Below are 20917 nucleotides of genomic sequence, written 5' to 3'. Positions count from 1 at the left end.
TTAATACTCAGCTACTATAGTGCTCATGTTTTTAAGAAACAGGCCTTGTTCAAATTTGAATATGTTCTTTGCAGTCCCAATGGATTCATCTTCCAATGGAGGCTTCCTCTGGCTTCCAGGTTGGAGAAATCTGTTAATTGTAGGGATTTGGCAGGTTCTGACCTTGAATTCCTACAATGTAAAAGGCAACACTCCATGAGAAAATAATGCAGCAAGATAAATACAAAGGAGAGATACATGTTCTTACAAATGAGAAAAAAATGTGTGAAATTTGTATTCCCTAGAGAGATGGTTTAGTGGTTAAGAAAGCTTCCCACTCTCTCAGAGGAACTGTGCTCTGTTACTCCCATCAGGTGGTTCAAAGTCACCTGGAACTCCTGCTCCAGGGGATCTGACACCCTTTCCTGACCTTCTCCAGCACTTGGTGTGTGTGTGTGTGTGTGTGTGTGTGTGTGTGTGTGTGTGTGTCTGTCTGTGTGTGTGTCTGTGTGTGTGTCTGTGTGTGTCAGAGAGAGAGAGAGAAAGAGAGAGAGGGAGAGAGAGAGAGAGAGAGTATGTATGTGAGAGTGTGTGTATGTAGGTATATGTGAGAGTGTGCAAATTTTAAAAGAAACAAAATTTGTGTTCTACACTGTGGGAAAGGATAAGGATACTGGAATTTTCCTACATTGTCTATCACTGCCAAATGATACTGCTCTTGTACAATGCAAGTTGCAATATTTTTATGAGTAACAAAAATATTCATAAGCTGTAACCAACTGATCTCATTTTAAGAATTATATCCTGTTGAGTGTCAGTGGCACACGCCTTTAATCCCAGCACTTGGGAGGCAGAGGCAAGTGGATCTCTGTGAGTTCCAGGCCCATCTGGGCTACAGAGCAAGCTCCAGGACAGGCACCAAAACTACACAGAGAAACCTTGTCTCAAAAAAAAAAATTCTATCTTAATGTCTTAAATGTGAAAAGGCCCACACATGTAATGCCGCTGTTGACGTATTATCTGTAAGAGCAACATCCGAGCATCACAGTGAGGACCAAAGTTAGGGGAGTCCTCGATTTCTTAGGCCATCAGTGGTTTTCATGCTGTTGTGTGATCTTTTCAACAACTTTGGTGGCCTCATAAACCTCTACAATGGATGCTTTCTCATTTGTGTAGCTCTCTCTCACATAGTAGGGGCTTCTGGCTTTCACTAATTAAGATAATCAACAGAGCTATATATGATCAGGAAATGTTCAGAAATATAAAATAGGCAACTCTGAAAAAATAGGGAGTGAACCAAATAGCTATTTCAAGTAAGTTTTCACTAATATGAAGTGAAAAAATGAGGCTTCGGAATTGTAGTAAGTCTCGAATATTTTAAGTTTAGTTTTAAAATGACAGATTTTGGGATTTATTTATCTGATAGTTGTATAATCAGATTAAACTTTGAGTCCTAGTCCTTTTACCAGTTCACAATGTAGAGGTTCCTAACCTCCAGGTCCTGTCTCTTTACTCTGAGGATGCACTAAATGAGTGAGTGAAGATGTGTTTGATTCTTGGGACAGTGGAGGGAAGATGAGCTTCCTCTGTGGTCACTGTTGTTGTTAAGAAATGACTGTGTGACCTGACATTGTCTTACCTGCCCCGCCCCCTGCCCCCAGAGGAAAGCAACTGTTTGTTCTTGAGAAAGGGATCTTGCTTTGCATGCCAGGCTGATTTTGAACTCCAGACCCTCCTACCTTAGTCTCTACAGTGGTACAGCTCCAAGTGTGAACCACTGCACCAGCTCAGAAAGCACCTTTATTAAGGTTCTACCTCATGCCAGGCAAAGTCATGGAGATTCACTTCCTACAGAAGTCTCCCTCAGGTCCTTGAGATGGTTGAGCTGGCCTTACCTGCTTTCCCATGTTTTTAACTGAGCACATTGGATGAAAGGTACCTGCCTGTGTGCTTGTTTTCTAGACTAGATGTATCTAATGATGGCATCTTTATATTTCTAGCACAGGATGAAGCATCAAGATGAAAGTGAATTCTTCAAGGATAATGGATGACTGAGTGAAGGAATGAAGAAATAACACCCATTCATTCTCTCTGAAGTCCTTGGGAACTGTTAGATAGTGTTACCTGTAGCAGAGGGAAGCCTGCAAGAGCATTGGCCTTGCACTCTTCAACCATTAAGATGACTTCGAGGAGCTGCACATCTGCCCAGCTCAGCCGATTGCCCACAAGGAAATCTTGCCGGTTGTCTCTTAGGGCCTGCAGGGTGGTTAGGGTGGAGAAGGCAGAAGGGGAGGGCCAATCTCAAAAATTTAAGTGCTCTTAGTTATGGCAGAAGATCTTTTGGGAAGTTAGATCTGTTTGTTAATCGGTTTTGTCCCCGGCTAACAACATGAGCTTAAGCCTCATCCCAATCTTAAGCCTTATCCCAAATCTCTTTGGGTTCATCTTAGTTTAAACCCTCCTGTCACCTGAACCCAGGAAACACTTCATACCCATCCCTCTTTGCTCCCTTCTCATCTCATCTCCCTGTGCCTACCCTGTGAGTTATGCAGCACCTTAGTCTGGTGGCTTTCCTGGGTGTGTGGCAACAGTCTATCCTCACCCCATCTCTAAGTAGTTTCCTTGAATGTGTTGCTCTTTAGAAGGTTCCCTGTGTACAGGGTAAATGTCTCCCTCTAGGGACATAAACCTAAATTTTGTTAGCAAGTGTTCTTCCAAAACATGTATACATTTCATGTCACGTTGATTTAAAATTGATTGAATATAAAAATGAAAAAAATGGAATTGGTGTAACTAATATATCTTCCAGCCCAAAAGTCCATGTTCTTGTTATAGACTTGGATATGTGATACTTATTTATAGAGTTGTGAGTGTAAGTATAGACTTTTACCAGTTGTATGACATTGGTCAAGTTATTCTAAGTTTGGATTTCCTCATCTATAAGGGGAGTGATAATAACACCTCTTTCTTGGAATTAAAATGAATATTATGGGGTTGGGGACTTAGCTCAGTGGTAGAGCACTTGCCCAGCAAGCACATGGCCCTGGGTTTGATCCTCAGCTAAAAAAAAAATTAATATTAACAAGCAGTGCTTGCAAAATGCATATGGCCCCATCCTCGGCCTTCAGAAGAGATGAATAATCATTGCTACTAGCTTTGTTGTTAGAAATTTTTATACTTTTACCTCTTTTATCCAAGAGTGTTACCTCTGTGCTTCATGGTATTATAGAGGGAAAGAAACTGAAATAGCAGTGTTTGCGGATAAAGCCTTGCATGCATGAAGGTTTTTATTGTAGGTCTTATCTCTATCAGAAGCACAAAATGAAAAATAAGATGGAAATAGTGGCATTGACTATCTGTGCTATTGACACTATTTTTTAAAATATCTTAAATATTAAATAGAAGACAAAATATCTTAAATCATGTGCTAATTACAGATGGATATACTTTAAATGCCTTTGAAAGAATTTGTATTAAGAAAGTTTGAAGAATATAGTAGTATTTATAGTGTGGTACATTTTTGGTCAAAAAGACTGAAAACTTACTAAATATATTAAGAGAAAACTATAACTTAGGAAGGTAGGGTACCTGCAATTTGTGACAAAGGCACAGTTATAAATAATATGCATGATATATATTCATGAGCAATACACTTAAATGTATATGCTAATTATTCAGTTCTAAGCATGTCACCCAACTCAGAAAAGATAATGCAATCAGTATTGCCAGTAGGTTCAGAACATGCATCTGACTTTTTTTTAAAAGCAAGAGTCAAGTTTTCCTCATCCTTCCTCCACACCTGTACCTAAGAGGCACCTGGAAGAAAGAGCATGCATCACTGAAGACCCACCCAGCCTGGAGTTAGGGATGCCACTTTAAATGCGTGTGTAAGGCACAGGCTTTTCAGGAATCATTTTGCAGGTGTGAAAAATGTGAAACAAAACACAGTGTTACTTTTTAAGCCATCATATAACTCATGGAGTCCTGCTAACCTTATGATCTTCATAAAACTCTGGTGCTGACCAGAACATTTGAGAAATCACATTCCTCCTCATGCCCCTAGTGTGGGATGTCCTGGAGGATCTTGTGTAGAATGTAGGTTGTTACTTCAGACTTAAATAAGACAATTGGAATCTATCAGTACCAGAAAACACAAACAGTACTGGAGCTATTGATAAAATCCTTAAAAACAAACCAGAATCCAGAAGACTTCCATAGGGCTGCAGAGATGGCTCAGAGGTTAAGAGTGCTTCCTCTTGAAGACTGGAATTGGGATCCCAGCACCCACAATAAGCACAGAGCTCCCAGTACCAAAGCTGTGAACTCAGCTTTGACATGAGTAGAGATAGAAATATCACTGAGGCTTGCTGGCTTCCAGTCTAACTAAAAACAAGAGCTCTAGGTTCAGGGATGACCCCATCTCAAAGGAGAGCTAAGTGCAGAGTGATGGAGGATGACACCTGATGTCCTTTTCTGGCCTCTGTATGCATGCATAGGTGTGCACATCTGCATACTCATACAGACACATACACACATGAGCACACATAATATGCCCCCACACAAAATGGGAATGAAGGAAGGGAGGGAGGGAGGGATGAAGGAAGGGAGGGAGGAAGGAAGGTAAAGGGATCCAATAAGGAGAAAATCGCAGTGGAAAAAAGAAGATTCATACAAGTGTGGGAAGAGTGCCAAGTTTTCACAGAACGTTTGCAATCTTTCATCCACCAAGGAGGTTCTGTTTTCAATTTTATTCGATTTTTTTTCTCTTGAATGCAAGCTATAAAACAGCCAAAGTTTGTTGCTCACCTTCTCATAAACAGGGAAGAATCTTGTCGTGGCTCGTTGGAGGATGTATTCAAGATTTATCTCCTTCTCTTCCCTCAGAGAGAGTGGAAAGTACATAATCATATCACTCAGGTCCCTCAAGCCTTCTACATACATATCAATCCTAGAGAAAGGGAGATCATTTACAGAAGAGTTACCAATACAAGGAAGAACACTTTATGGACCAGTGACACATTTTATATAGTATCTATCTCACCTGCCTGGTTACTGGGGGTCTACTTTTCTGTTTCATGAACTCCAGTCAAGTATTTATACCAGCAAATGGTTCCTTGAGGATATTAACTTAGCTCAACCTGACATCAGGGGCAGTGGTACAAGCCTGGAATCCTAGTAGGGAGGGTCCTGAGCTATGTAACTAAACTCTGCCCTCCAAATTAATCTGGGAAACAAGAGGAATTACAGCACCAAAGTGATTGAGCAATTACATGTATGTTCACATTAATTATGCAGCACCACTATTAATAAAACACAATGTGCTAACACAAAGTATTAAAGTAACAGTAAAGTAATATATTGAGTAAATATGGTGTTTACGACACTTGTCTGTTTAAATACAGTATACATCTAGAAGAAGAGGAATCTAGGGGCCTCTGTCTTGTCCAAACCTCTCCATGAGGACCCAAGATTCTCAGTTACTCAAAACAGCATTTTAAAGGGCACAGAGTTTGCTCCACAAGTCTCTACTTGATGCTACCCACAACTGTTGGGAGTCCCTGTTGGTGAGAGGCTGCAGTCTATCACAGCCTGGCAGCTCTCTCTGAGCTCAGCCACATGGAGGACTTCTTCTCCCTGGTGGGGGGGGGGCTTTCTGCTCTTGACCCAACCCTATCTGGAGAATGTCTCTAGGCCTAGATGCCTGACTTATCTCTAGTATCACTCTTGACACAGTCTCCTGCAGAAGCTTCCCCCTGTTGCCCATATGGTAATTAGACATTGTGCTAGAAGCCTCAAGATAGGAACATGCTGTTTAATGCAAATTAGGTGATGCCCCAGCCTCTGTCTCCATCCTCTGTTTCCATTCTGGAATAGAGTTGAGTTGTTTCACTGAAGCTGTCTTCTTGAAGACTATTTCCACCATGTTCACAGGCCAAACAAAGATCTCTGTCTCCACTTTGTCCTCGTGGACAGGGGGCCAATGGGCTGCTAGGGAAAAGGGGACACAACACACTATTTTGCCAGAATGAATGGAAAAATGGACTCTGAAGCACAGTGAAGAGATCCCTGGGGTTCCACGATATGGCTCTATCCTGATCTAAGGTGAATCTCTGGTCTTTCTGAACCTCTGGTCCTGGAGCTTTGCCCTGGGATAGCACCAAGTGTCTGGAAGATGGTCTTACATTCTTCTTGCTTCTGCCTTAAATTGCAATGGGTCTCAGAGACAGACTACAATGAACAGTAAAAAGCAAGGGTTGAGGTATTGCAGTTTTCACCAGATTATCATTTTACATTTGCTCTAAGGGCAGCTAGCTTCATTATAAGAAGTCCACACTAAGAATCTCAGGATTTGAGGAAGCCTCATCCAGCCACATGGAAAGAGAAAGAAATGCCTGGCCTTGCCCATGTGTTCATATCCCCCAGCCCAAGGCCCAGAATTAAGAAAGCACCACTGCATGAGAAAGTCTGAGGACTACCAAAATGAGACATCAGCTCACAGATCTGAGAGAGTGACTCTTCTGTAATAGATTACTCAGAGTGTCAGGACCAATGTAATCACTATGAATAAATTACAAACTCACCTTCAATTTACACACATTAATTCTATGGCATATCTACTTTAAAACTATTTTGTGTTAAAATTAACAGCAGCTCCTCAGAGAAATGACTGAGTCCATATCTGGAACAAGAGATGCCCAGGGATGATCTGGACCATCAGGTAAACATATGGAGGAGTTATCAGGGGCCATTATGGTAATGTCAAATATTCTGAAGAGTCACTTGGTCCCATTGGCCAATGGTAGGATGTTTTGAACATAAGCGAGAATAACAACTGAAATGAATCTTATCAAATGAAATATATCAAAAAAAATGCTTAAAGGAATGGGTGCATGGTGGCGCTAAAATGATAAATATGTAAAACAATAAAATAAAAATTGGTCACTGTTACAGAACACAGGTGAACCAGCTCATTTTGTGGAAAACAAGTAAACAAAAGACCCAGTGCTCTTTTCTAATAGGAAACTATGCCTCGATGTACTAAACAGTAAATGAGGAAAGCCTTTTTAAATACAATTATTCCAAATATTCCAAATATTCTAAACTGTGGAACAGACAATAGCATTGAGCACCAATAGCTACTAGTATCATTAAAGATGGATACACAGACAGTGTCTTTTACTTCCTCGTAGAGGGACAGCAGTAATAGTCTAGCAACACATCCTAGACCCTGAATCTGGTAATCTCTCCAAATGCAGCCAGCAACAAAAAAAAAAAAACACAAAGACAGAGGAACTCAGTAAACTGCACCCCAGCAAAACAGTCAGAGAAAATTTAGCAAAGACTGCTGGGAAAAGGGCAGTGCTTACAGTGAATATTTAATGTTAGAACACTCTATAAAAATTGGCCCTGCGTCAGTTTTCTTGGACATTCCTAAAATGCAATTTGAAATAAAACAATGTCCCGACCAATTCATTTAAAATACACCTCATGTAGTATTAAGGGACTGTTTTTCCCCCCAATAGTGTTTATCAAATACACACAATAATTTTCAACTTAAAGTTGCTGCTTTAACTTTTAGGTAAGAGACAAGCTTGGAGTTTAGAGGTAGGATTACCAATCATAGATGGCCTAATGCATGCTTGAAAGATAAGAGACCAGGGGCGGGGTGAGGCTGGGGGCGGAGCAGCTGGTGTAAGCAGAGATCTGAAGAGGTGGTTTCCTACAACCACTTCCAGCCTTGGGTTTACAGGGTTAAGTGAGTCCCGCCCCTGAAATAGTCAGTGTGCTTGTGATAGATTCCTGTATACCATTCCTACATGATAGAGGCAAACATGGATTCATGAGACCATAGCTCACTCCCTCTACTAATGAAAGTCAAACAAACCACTAGAAAAAAAAAAAACGTAGTAATGATCCAAATTAATTATTGCTGAAGGTAAATGTTGTGGAATGGGGCCTATCATGACATTCTTTCTCTTTGGAACTTGTTATAATGGATTCTTCCAGTCAAGAACAAAAGCAAAAGTAGGCTTTGTAACAATCTATCAAGAACTACATTATGAATATGGCTTCTAATGATGCTAAATGTTAGCGTTCTGGTTGTGGATGGGGTTTGTTGTTGTTTTTCTTTGGCTCTTGCTCTAAGTAACAAATGGTCTTTGTACCAGGCCTGTTCTTGCAGGTTTCTTCCATACAAGTCATACTTTGCAGCTATGTATCTTAAGATGGCTCTCGTTTGCACCAAATTCATTCCATCAATTTCAACCATGGGCACTTGTTCATACATCAGGGCTCCACCTTAAAATACACAATGGGAAGCTAAATTATGTATTGGTCTCCAGAGTGGTAACTACATTTCCTTTCATTCTAAAGGCTTTATGAAATAGGACCATATAATCCATTTGTCAAAGTACTTTCTAGAAACTAAGAGGAAAAATATGTATTCTTTAACCAAAAATTATATTGAGTATAAAACATGATATATGACATTTTGGGTCTATTTTTGGATATTTGGGAGCATTTTGGATACATGTGGATACAAAGCATTCCTTTGCTCCCATGTTCCCTCTACTTCCGTAAGTCTCTTTCTCTATGGCTATGACACTCATTTAGGCACAGTTTACCTTTGAATTCTGACTGCATCCTCTGTTGTAATTCTGAGTTCAGCCTTCTTACCCACCCCTCCTCCACATCTGGTTGCTTCCTGAAGTCATATGCTATACCACTGATGAAATCTTTCTATCACACACCATTGCTTTTCAGAGAACACATGTAAATATTGACCCTCACTCTAAACTGAAAGACTGTCTTGAAATTTACTCTTACTGAAAATGCTTTTACCTTCTGTTAGCATTCAGACCCATCACTTGGGGGACCTAATAGGGTGCATCATCCCTGTGCGCATGTGCTTGCCAGCGCATAGGTGGGTTCCAGGCAGCATCATGTGCTCATTGCTACTGTGATCTCTCTGCACATGTGCTGCACCCTCATAAAAGGCGGGTCCTGCCTGCTTCCTCTCTCTTCCTTTTCTTTTCCCATGAGGTGGAGGTCGTATCTGCACCTCCCCTCTTCCCCATTTCCTGTCTCTTCTCTTTCTTCTTCTCTCCTCATCCTCTGCTTGCTTCCAGACCGCCCCCCCAACCAATAAAACTCTCCCTGCTGCCCCATCATCTGTTACCACTGCATGCCTATTTTTTTTGTTGTTTGTTTGTTTTGTTTTGTTTTGTTTTTCCAGACAGAGTTTCTCTGTAGCTTTTGAGCCTGTTCTGGACTAGCTCTGTAGACCAGGCTGGCCTCGAACTCACAGAGATCTGCCTGGCTTTGCCTCCTGAGTGCTGGGATTACAGGCGTGTACCACCACCACCCTGCCAGACAACACCTCCTACAAGTGATCTCCCATCTGGGTGATGTTATTTACTTTGGACTTACTTTTTTAACTTCCCCAAGATGCTTTGTAGCAAAACAAACCATCCAAGAAATCACAACTAGATAAGAAAGAGAAGCTGATAATGGTTCTTTGATTAGAAAGAATTCTGTCTCTGTCTCTGCCTCATCCCTCTGTGCTCCCCACACATCCACCCAGTAAGGGCAACTGTGAGGCTTGTTCTGCATTTTCTATTTATAATCTTTGAAGTTGGGTGGGTTGGGCTAGTCTCCTCTCATCATTTAGGATCTAACAGGTACGCTGAATCACACAACTTACTTTAGCAGAGAGAATTTAATATAAAGGTGTTAGCTGTGTGGGGTGGCATTCATCTGTCATCCCAGCGCTCAGGGGATAAAGGTAGGAAGAATAGGGGTTCGAGGTCATGCTGAGCTACATAATGAGTTCATGTAACCTAGGTTACATGAGACCTTGTCTCGAAGAGCCAAAAAAAAAAAAAATCTTAAAAATAAATAAATAATGTGGTTAGCCTATATCCTGGAAAGGTGAAAAGTAACCGCAGGGCAGTCCCATGTGAAGCAATGGCAGAAAGCATCTCCTCAAATTAGGGGGAAAGGGTGAGAATCATAATTATCACAACTTAGAAAGTTGGGGGTGTGCTCCTCCTACTTGCAAGGTCCTGGTGGCGCCTTCCTTACATGGAAATAGGATCCTGGTAGTTATGTGCACATGACTTCCACTGCTCTCTTGGAATACTAGAGAGAGGAGCAGAGGGCCCTTTCACAAGAGCGGATGACCATCTCTGGTCTCAGGCAATACTGGGAGTGGAAACGGTTTTCTCTCACCTCGGATTAACTTCTCAAATTCTTCACGGGTTTCAAAAAGTTCTTCTTCAAACTAAAGAACGAGACAAAGAACAAAGAACGTAAGAATATGTTGTTTATTATTATTGCTATAGGTGGCATGGGAAAGTTGAATAGTATTAAATGGCCTAGTCTCCTGTTTGACCAGGACCTTAATTAAGTATACCAGGCAGGATTCCTGACTCAGCATTCCTCAACACTTAGAGGGTTTTAAACTGGTGTGAGCTTGTCTTTATCATTTCTGATTCCTGAAGACAAGTTTGACTTGAACTCTGAAATCCAACAGCTAGATTAAAGGTTCCAGGAAATCTTACCACTTTTTTTGTTTGGTTTTGTTGTTGTTGTTTGGGTTTTTTTTGGGGGGGGGCGGTTTTGGTGGTTTTTTGAGACAGGGTTTCTCTGTGAAGTTTTGGTGCCTGTCCTGGATCTTGCTCTGTAGACCAGGCTGGTCTCAAACTCACAGAGATCTGCCTGGCTTTGCCTCCCAAGTGCTGGGATTCAAGGCGTGTGCCACTGCCACCCAGCATTTTTTTCTTTTCTTTTCCTTACCACCTTTTAAAACGTAGACAGTTACAAAAACCTACCCTCTCGTTCTCTTCAAATATTAACAAAACTTTTATGCAAATTATAGAATGTTTTATAGAAAAACTGTATTTAAAAATATTTATTGCTTCCTAAAATAGAGTGTTTTTGATGGATAAGTACTGAGTTCACTTTATTTGCTATGCATGTCTTATATAATTTCATATTCTAAAGAAAGAATCCACAAAAATAAGATTAAAAGCTGTTATTAAAGTATTATTAACCCATCTCTCTCTTACACACAGACATATACTCCATATCTCTTTCTCCATCTATCACTCTATCCAATTCTACATGGCTAGATATCAAAAAAACATAATATCGAGTATACGAAGAAAAAGATAGAAGGAAATAGAAAAGGAGTCACCGAAATGAATTCTTCTCAGAGGCATACAAGAACAGGTTGGGAATCTAGATAAAAGTGTAAAAATATAAAGGCTAGACTAACAAGACAGATTTATGCTAACTGAGCTGGAGATGACAGTCCTACTGGATTTTTGGCTTTATTATTAGTTTTATTTTGCTCTACAGTCTTCCATGTTGGGGAAGGTGTGGCAGAGTTAGTAATAGAGAAAGTGGGGACTCCTTATGTCTTCCTGGATCAGGAGGCAGAATAGGAAATGCTGGCACTCAGTTGGCTTTATTATTTTATATTCAGTCTAGAACCCCAGTCCACATTTGCTGCCTACATTCTGGGTAGATCCCACTCCCTCAGTTAACCTTCTCTGAAAATGCTGGAGGAAAAAGCAGGGAGTATGTTGGTAAGATTTCTCAGTGGATGGGCACTTAGTGGCATACTTGATAACCTGAACCAACTCCCAAGAGTTGTTCTCTAACAACACATAACACTATGGCATACACACACACACACACACACACACACACACACACACACACACACACACAATTTTTAAAAAGACATCTCCATTTCTAGAGAACAAAAATCCTGGTTCCCACTGTTAAGGCTGAGACAGAATATACAGTCTCCAGGAATACGTGCTATTTTTTATGTTAAAACACCCTGGGGCTGTCCATAAGTTTAAAGAAAGCTCTTTAATCATTCACCTTTGGAGATAAGACAGTATGTTTGAACTTACAGGCACAATAGGGTTTTCTGAATAAGACTCCAGTAGCAATTAGAAATAAGACCTAAATCAACCAATAGGATCTCATGAAATGAAAAGGCTTCTGTAAATCAAAACAAGGTTATTGGTCGAGAGGCCTCAGAGGTCTCTAAAACAACACAGGCTATCGTTCCTTTTGATTACATACCATAACTATATGCTAAAACTCTACTGCTGAGGACATGGCACATTTGTTTACAGAGTATAGAGAAATCAATTTCAAACCCACTTGTAAGCTTCTTCCCTGCTAGTCAGCTTCTATAGTCCCAGAACATGGCATACAAGCCTCTAGGGAAGAAAAGGCATCAATAGTACTAGTCCAATAGTGGCATGACTGTTATTGGGGTAACTAATTGCATTCCAATTGTATCTGAGCCCTGCTCTACAGGAATGAATCTCATGCCTGGAGGTATAATCCCAATCAAAAGCACATGACTGGGACAGTCATAGGCCCAGGGGTAGAACCTGATATTGTTATTTTGCTGGCTGGCCATGCTATCAAATTTCCTTTTGAAAATACATGTTTATACCCACATCTTCTGGGCCACTCTCAACCTTGGTCAGAGAAACCTCTAGTGCTCTGCCCTGTATGAGACATCTTCATCAACCCCACCACCATCAAGGCTCTGGAAACATCACAGAAGAGGAGGTAGAATGTAAGAGCCAGAGGATGGGAGGTTGGGGAGAAATACTGTGAAAAGCTGTCCTCTGGATGTTAAAGTGGTCCTCACACTCTTCAACCAACAGCGGCTGTGGTTACCTGTACAGTAGCCACACGAGGTCGAGCCAGACACAATTCCAGCACAGTCGGAGGCAGTGCTCTCCAGGCCCTGACTTTTCCTGAGGAGCTATTGGCAACAGATGGTGGAGGGAGAATCGTGCTTTTACAAGGTATAGCTACTGGTGGATTTCCCTGTGCTCCAGTGGGTGGCCCCATAGCCATGCAGATACAGGCAGCATTAACTGGACTTAATGGTTTACAAAAAGAAGGAAGGAAGGAAGGAAGGAAGGAAGGGAGGGAGGGAGGGAGGGAAGGAGGGAGGGAGGGAGGAAGGAAGGAAGGAAGGAAGGAAGGAAGGAAGGAAGGAAGGAAGGAAAGAAGGAAAATAATAGCAATGAAGACAGGAAGTTGGGAGGGAGGCATGTTTAAGAAGGGGAGTGTTGCGGGGAAAGTATGATCACTTTTCATTATAAACATGTATGAAATTCTGAAGGATCAAGAAAGGTTATTAATTTTTAAAGAGGGAGAAATGAAGACTTGGGCTACAAGGAGAGACCTTGTCTCAAAAAAAGTAATAAACAAAATATGCTGAAAACACAATTTTTAGTAATTTTAAATTTCATTAAAGTATATATGAAAGTTACAATTGTAGTGGCAAATGATATATTCTTACATCAGGCTATTCTGTTTACTTGCTTGTTTTTTGAGACAGAGTCTTATGTAGGCTAGGTTGGCTTTGAACTTGCAGTGTAAGAGAAGATGACCTTAAACATTTGATCCTCTTGTCTCCACCTCCCAAGTGCAGAGTTTAGAGGTGTGTATGCTATACCCATTTTTATGAGATGTTCTAGACTTTTGAATCAAATTATTAGAAGGCCAGCAAGGTGGATCCGTGGGTAAAAGTGCTTGCTTCCAACCCTGACAACCAGGCTTTGATCTCTGGATCTGGTGGAAGAAGGAAGCCAAACTCCCACAAGTTGTCCTCTGTCCTCGAGATATGTGTGTTACATGCCTCCCCTGCACAAATAATAATAATAAGTGTTTAAAAATTAAATCTTTGTTTCTTAATGATCTTTGGGCAAATGTAATTATATTATGGTCTCACTGGGCTGATATGAATAAACTGAGAGCTGTGTGGTGGTGGCACATGCCTTTAATCCCAGCACTCGGGAGGCAGAGGCAGGCAAATCTTTGTGAGTTCAAGGCCAGCCTGATATACAGAGCGAGATCCAGGAAAAGCGCAAAGCTACACAGAGAGACCCTGTCTCAGAAAAAAAAAAAAAAGAATGAACTGAGAAAAGCTGAGATACAACAAGTCTTTTCTTCCTTCTTACCTTTCTTTTTCTTCTTATATTGTAGAACCCTACACTATCTTAAATGAGCATAATATCTATGATTGGTCTTCACAGGATTTGAACACTTATTTCATAAAACTAACTCACCAACAGCCCAACATTTAAAGAATATTTGTCAAAAGCTACTTTTTGTTTAAAAGAACATAAAGTTTTCTATGACTTTTAACCAAGTATGTGCTCAATGAAGGACCTGGAAACAAAGCTAGCAATTCTATTGGGCATCTTACCTCCACTCCAGCTGCAGCCAAGAGCCACCGAATGGATTCCATTCTTCCTCTTCCATTGAAGTAGTGAAGTATGGGCTTCCCAGTCATGCCAAAAGATTCCTGACAAATGAGAGAGAGACAGACAGACAAACAGAGACAGGCAGAGACACAGAAAGAGAGTCTCAGGGAATGAGTTTATAGAGCAGAAGCACAAGTCTTAAGCAAGCTTTCGCTCAGATTTTGCCCCCTAATAAACCAAGCTGCCCTCTGCTCCAAGACTGCCTGCACTCTGTTCCTCCCTACCAGTGAAGTATATCTCCACGGACTGATTTTCAAACACTTTTCCAAAAAACCTAATTAAATAACTAATATAAAGGAGGCAAGTCTGTGCAAGCCAACAGATGGAAACAAATCAAGAGTGGGGCAGACCTACCCCTCTCCCTCTAGGCAGGTGGTGCAGATCAAGTGTTCTGAACGTTCCTCTGTCTCTTTTTATGTATGAATGCCTCTCCTCCCTCCCACAAAGACAAGCCTAGACTGGAGAAACAGTGTGAATGAGAGGGTGGGATTGCTGGTGTTTGTTGCTTTCCACATTAATCTTCATAGCTTAATCATGGTGTTCTCTGAAGCCAATAGCAGATTCATGGGGATTTAAATAAAAAGAAATAGACTTAAGCAAAGGGCCCCCTTTTCATATTATCTTTTTGTTTGGAAAACAAAATTTTCTTTCAGAGATATAACCAATGTTCATTTTGAAGAAGTTGAAATAATAGACAAATCTAGACGTCAAAAAGCCCATCTGCGTCACCCAAGATAAACTATGAGATTCATGGGCCCTGAGAGACAGACCTGGCCAGGTGATAGATCCTGGACATTCAATGATATTTTGAGGTATCTGGACAGAGGGTGCCAGAAATCAAAAGAGCTGCAAAGGGAAGGGGAGGGGGAGGATTTTGTCTTTATGACGAAAATGGTCTCCTTGGCATAAGCAGGATCGCAACAACACAGGACAGCAACAGGAAATCTAAGAGGAGCCCCAGTGAGAACCCACTATCAGTGGTGTAGCAGAAACCAGAGGCCTCAACCAGACCAATGACTTGTGGCAATGAAAACTTGCAAGAAAAGATGAATGGACTAAAGGGTAAACTGTGTGACTCAAAGGGGCACACTACAGCTTCCATGTCAAGATTCTTCATCTTTTTGTTTGTTTGTTGATTTGTTATTGTTTTGTTTCTTTATTTTCTCTGGGTTTTGGTTTTTCTTTTAAATTTGGGTTTTTTTTGGGCAGGGAGGTTGCAGGGGCAGAGGGCAGATGTGAGGGGATAGGGAGATAACTGGGAGCAGGATGCATGATGTGAAAATCCATAAAGAATAAATAATAGTTAAAAAAAAGCCGGGCAGTGGTGGCGCATGCCTTTAATCCTAAGGAGGCAGAGCCAGGCAGATCTCTGAGAGTTCAAGGCCAGCCTGGTCTACAGAGTGAGATCCAGGACAAGCACCAAAATACCACAGAGAAACCCTGTCTTGAAAAACAAATAAACAAACAAAAAAGAGTAAATATGCACACTACCTGCATTGATTCACCCAATCATTCTGTATTGTTACAAACTGGCATACCTCAAGTCCCAAGCCTATGTAAATCATGACTATTATATTGTTTTTCATATAAGCCCTTTGTCTTTCTTCTCTGTCAATAACCAAGATTCATTCCTTCTAAGAGATACAGAACTAGTTCATGCCTGTATTACATGTCATCCATTTGAGTGAGACAACAGTTAGTGTCATCACAGTACACCTAAACATCTTGTATCGTGGACCTCCTGTTTCTCCCAGTTAATGCTTAATTCACTGAGTATCTGAGAAGCAAAGACACTAAGTCCTTTGGAGTTGCACTTTGAACTCATAAATACATAAATTCCATTTTCTTATCTGTTGACACATTACCAGCCATCTCAAAAGTTAGCAGTGAGAACAAGCATTTAGTTTTGTCATTTGAGAACAGAATAGGGGTGGGCTAAGTGGCTTGTGCCCTGCCGGTGTCAGTCATATGTGTGTTTGAACAGAAGAGTTAACTAGAGCCCTGAACGGGCTGTCCTCATATAGTAGACAACTGCTGCTACCGATTGACATCACCTCGGACTTCTTTACTGTGGGGAATTCTGCTTTCTATTTCTTGTTGCCCTCTGCTCAAGGGCACAGCTTCAGAGGATAGCCAATGATGAACCTATAATTTCTATAGCTCAGAAAGACCCAATATTCCTCTTGGACAAAGACCAACTGAGTCCTGTTCATCTGCATCAGTATGGAGTTTGCAAACAGAAAAACAATGAGAAATTAATGAAAGAGGAAGAAAGTACAGCTCAATACATTTTCCATGAAGACTAAGATAGTATAGATTGCTGGTCATCCTTAATGCTTCATTTCACATTGACAACACTCTTGTACAAGGCAAGAAAGAAGTGTATGCTTTTCAAAGTGCTAGTGCAGAGAAGTCTCCTTTAGGAGAATTGAATATATGGGAGGAATAAGTTGGACCTGAAGAGAGAAAATATTAAAAGCTAAGAGCCAATCGGCCATTTCTCCACTGAGATACGGAGGTGGGGGCTGTGGGAGACCAGGAAATGCTATGCAATGGAAACAAGGTTTGCAAGAAGAAGTCTGAGTGCAGAGAAGGAGATCAGATGGGGAAAACCAGCTAAGAACCACTCAGACAACAAGACATATCAGGGGTAAGAGAATCCCATAGCTGTCAGGAACAGAGCCTGTGTGGACTACAGAGGTCAGGAAGAGTGGCCCTGGGCCAGGATCGCTCTCACAAAAACACAATCAGCCTTCTTAAGATGATCCACCATTAGTGTTTTGTTTTGTTGCTTTGTTTGTTTGTTTGTTTGTTCCAGAACAAAATCCTTTTGCTGCCCTGGAGCAGAAGTCTGAGAGTTCATTGGAGGCCCTGGGTTGGGTGACCTTTGGTTCTCATCCCACAGCCCTGTGGCTTCCCTCCCTGCCTTCCCACTATCCCTTTACTTCCATTTGTTGCCCAGGTCACTTCTACTGAGCTGTGTTTCTTTAGCCTGAAAGGGAACAGCCCTGAAATTTCAAGACATCCCTCTCTTCTTTCTCCCTGTTCTCCCCCTGGTCATGTCTCTACCTTCAAGGCAGTACCCAGGAGCAGATTATTCATTGCCTACATGTATCTTCTCTGCCCTTTTTTCTTATTTCTCTTACAGATCTCTGAAGTCAACACAGATTGAGTGGCACATATCATCTCCTTTGCAGAATTATCTGACTCCTCACTTATACCACAGTGTTATCTATATGCTGAAGTGTTGGAGGTGAACAGCACTGATACTCTGAAACACTGGGAAAAGAATGCCATTGATTAAAGGGGAGAGAAGTGAAAAGATGGACACCTAGGATAAGACATTTAATTATATGCATACATTTGAGAATATGTATTTACTTTCTGGGATATATGAAATTTTTATTAAAAATTAAGGTAATATGGACTACTTGCTAAAATTCCAAGAAATAAAGAAACAGTAAAGAATAAGGTAAAAATGTAGAGCATAAACAACTAGAGATGATATTTGGAAAAAAAACCCATTGATTGTAAGTTTGAAGAGGGTTTTTATGAATAACTACTTAGTGCAAGAATGTAACATCAAATGATCTATGGAAACATACAGTATTCATTCATATTCAGGGGTGACCAACTGTAATTGTGGAGGCTAGTACTATTGTGAGATATACCCTAAATCATAGGTCTGTAAGATGAATTGGAGAATCTTTGGGCCTAACACAGAAACAATTAACATTTGTTAAATAGATGAAGGAAACAATGATGGAATGCAGGCTAGCTAGCCAGCACATCGGGTAAAGGTATGTTAACACCAAGCCCGAGGACTCCCAGAACCTGCGTGGGGGAAGGAGAGAACCAACTCACACTAGTTGTACTCTGACCTCCACATATAACCTGTGGCATGCTTGTGTGAGAACACACACAGAGACACACACACACACACACAAATAGACAATATTTTAATGATATAATTATATATAAAATGAGAGTATAGCCTTTAATTGTAAGTCACCTGAATATCTTACATATCTTACAAACTTTTACTTTTTTTTGTTTTGTTTGAGATAGCCCACACTAGCCTGGAACTCACTATTTAGCCCGAGCTAGCTTCAAATTTGTGGAAATCCATTTGTTTTATCCTTGTGAGTGCTGGTATTATAGGCATGAGCCATATGCCATATGGATGGCTTTGCGGGGAGGGGTCTATGATTTCATTCAGTTGTGATCTGAATTTTTCTTCTTTCTCCTCAGAGATAGGTAAGGCTGTTATGCCAGATTGTGGGGACCCCCAAAAGACCACCAAGGAGACTGAATCCTGTACGTAATAGTAAAGAGCCTTTATTTTCAAGCTTGGAACTTAGACTCCCTGTCTGACGCAGTGGTGAGAACAGAGAGCTCAGAGCCCGGGCAGGGTGGGGTTTGTATCATAGCAGAGGTTGAGGTGAGAGAATATCCAGGGTTCAGGACCTTGATTGGATAACATTTGTCTAGGGGTATAGGGAATGTTTGGAATGTCAGGTTCTCCCTGAGTAGGGTCAGCTTATGGCTTTTCCTGGGTCCAGGTTGTTGCCTTCCAGAAGCTGTGTTTGGGCTTCTAAGCCTGTTATGGCAGCTGTGTGGCCAAGCTGTTTTGCACCCCACCTCGACACACACAAAATGGACAGCTAGTATCATATTTTTTCTTAAGATTTGTGTATCTGTATGAGTGTTTACCTGCATGTATGTATGTATGTGCACCAGTGAGTGCCTGGTGCCTGTAGAGGCCAGAAGAGGGCATAGTATCCCCTGGAACTGTAGTTACACGTGGTTGTGAGCAACTCTAAGAGTACTAGGATCCAAACCTGGGTCCTCTGCAAGAACAGTCTTTGCTCTTGGTCTCTGAGCCATCTCCCTAGCTGCACGTGCTGTATTTCTGATGCACCATTTTTCATCCTGTAGCTGTTTTAAGAGAGTGTTGTGTTTTACACCATTTAATCCAGACTCTACTATAGCTCAGATCTCTCCACAGAGCTTCTCAAATTCTAATTATGAATATGAAATTAACAGAGATTGAAACTATGACTTTTGCCCCAGTAAAATGCAATCTTCTGATAAAAACAATATTGGTATTGCTAATACAATGTGTTTTGTCTCTCTTTAAACAGTTTTTTGAGTGTCAGGGTGCTACATTAATATTAACCAGACTTTTTGGAAGTGAAGGTCTTAGGAAGACCCAGGATTTGTTTTCCTGTCATCTTTTTGGGTGGATTAAATAGCAATGTTTTATCAATATTGATGTGTAATGATCCTAATCTTCAGTGTGATAGTCTTAGGAGAAAAGACTTTGAGAAGCAATTAGAACTCAAGGAGAGCACATTTCTGAATAGTATGAGTTTTTTCCTAAAAGGGATTTCAGAGGGCCTGATAACTATGTGTAAAGGGACTTCAGGGGGCCTGATAACTATGTGTAAAGGGACTTCAGGGGGCCTGATAACTATGTGGTGACATAACCAGGTGCCAGCCACAAGAACAAAGAAGTGGCCCCTACCCAGACAGAATCTGTCAATGTCTTGGTACTGAGATTCCAGACTCCAGAATCGAGAAATAAACTTCTGCTTTATGAGCAATATTGTTAGTGGTATGTTTGTAATTCCAGCCCTCACTGCTAAGATGCCCTGAAGCCTCCTCTAAATTCTTACTGCTTTTGGAAATGAAGCTGCCACCACTTAACTTTTTTTTTAAAAAAAAATTATTTATTATGTATACAGAAGAAGGTGCCAGATCTCATTACAGATGGTTGTGAGCCACCATGTGGGTGCTGGGAATTGAACTTGGGACCTCTGGAAGAGCAGTCAGCACTCTTAACCTCTGAGCCATCTCTCCAGCCCCCTTAACTTTTTCAAAGGCAGGAAGATCACTGCTCCTGGCTTCCTCTCTGATCTGGTCAAAGGTAGCATCTTCCTTCTAAGGTGAAAGGGATGCATAGGCAAGAACCATTTCTTTATAATCTGCCACACCTTCTACATGCTTATCAGACCCAAGGAAATGCAAGAGACCAGAACTGCACTTAGTGACGAACTAAATCTGGGAAGACCGTTCTTCAGGTGCAATACTCAGACTTTTACTTATACACTGGTGTTTATTTAAGTGCAATCTGAGGGGTAAGAAAAATCCAAAAGTGTGTGCGTGTGCGTGTGCGTGTGCATGTGCGTGTGCGTGTGTGTGTGCGTGTGTGTGTGTGTGTGTGTGTGTTTCTATGTGTGTACATACATGTGTGTTGAAGCAGGCCAGAGGTCCATGCTGAGTATCATCCTCGGTCATTTTCTGGTTCTAGTTTTGTTTTGAGACAGGGTCTCTTACTGAACTTGTTGCTCACTGACTGTCCTAGACTAGCTTGACAGCAAGCTCTGGGGACACACCACTCTCCACCCAGCCCTCCCCCAGCAGTGCTGAAATTACAGCCACTTCCCCCTAGTTTTTATAAGGTTGCTGAGGTTTCAAACTCTGAAAACTCTGTCCTTGTGCTTACACAGCAAGCATGCTACTGACTGAGCCTAGCTCCCTGTCTAAAAACCCTTGCTTCTATAACCCAGTACAGTTACAATGAGCGTCCACCACAAACCCCAGCAGTGCTCACATGAGAA

General features: G+C 41.2%; 1 protein-coding gene across 1 annotated transcript; it reads right to left on the bottom strand.

Annotated features, from left to right (window-relative positions):
* On the bottom strand, positions 1-14323 carry LOC118569854 (glutathione S-transferase-like). Its single transcript, XM_036168109.1, has 6 exons — positions 14237-14323; positions 10210-10261; positions 8145-8277; positions 4786-4927; positions 2104-2235; positions 1-171 (listed from the first exon to the last, which is right to left on the bottom strand). Exons 1-6 carry the CDS (start codon positions 14321-14323, stop codon positions 1-3), a joined length of 717 nt encoding a protein of 238 aa, XP_036024002.1.
* Positions 14324-20917: the final 6594 nt, after the last annotated feature.

The sequence above is a fragment of the Onychomys torridus genome, chromosome 18, assembly GCF_903995425.1.
Source record: "Onychomys torridus chromosome 18, mOncTor1.1, whole genome shotgun sequence".
Classification (NCBI taxonomy): Eukaryota; Metazoa; Chordata; class Mammalia; order Rodentia; family Cricetidae; genus Onychomys; species Onychomys torridus.
Note: the sequence above shows the minus strand (reverse complement) of the source record. Positions and strands in the feature narration are given on the sequence as shown.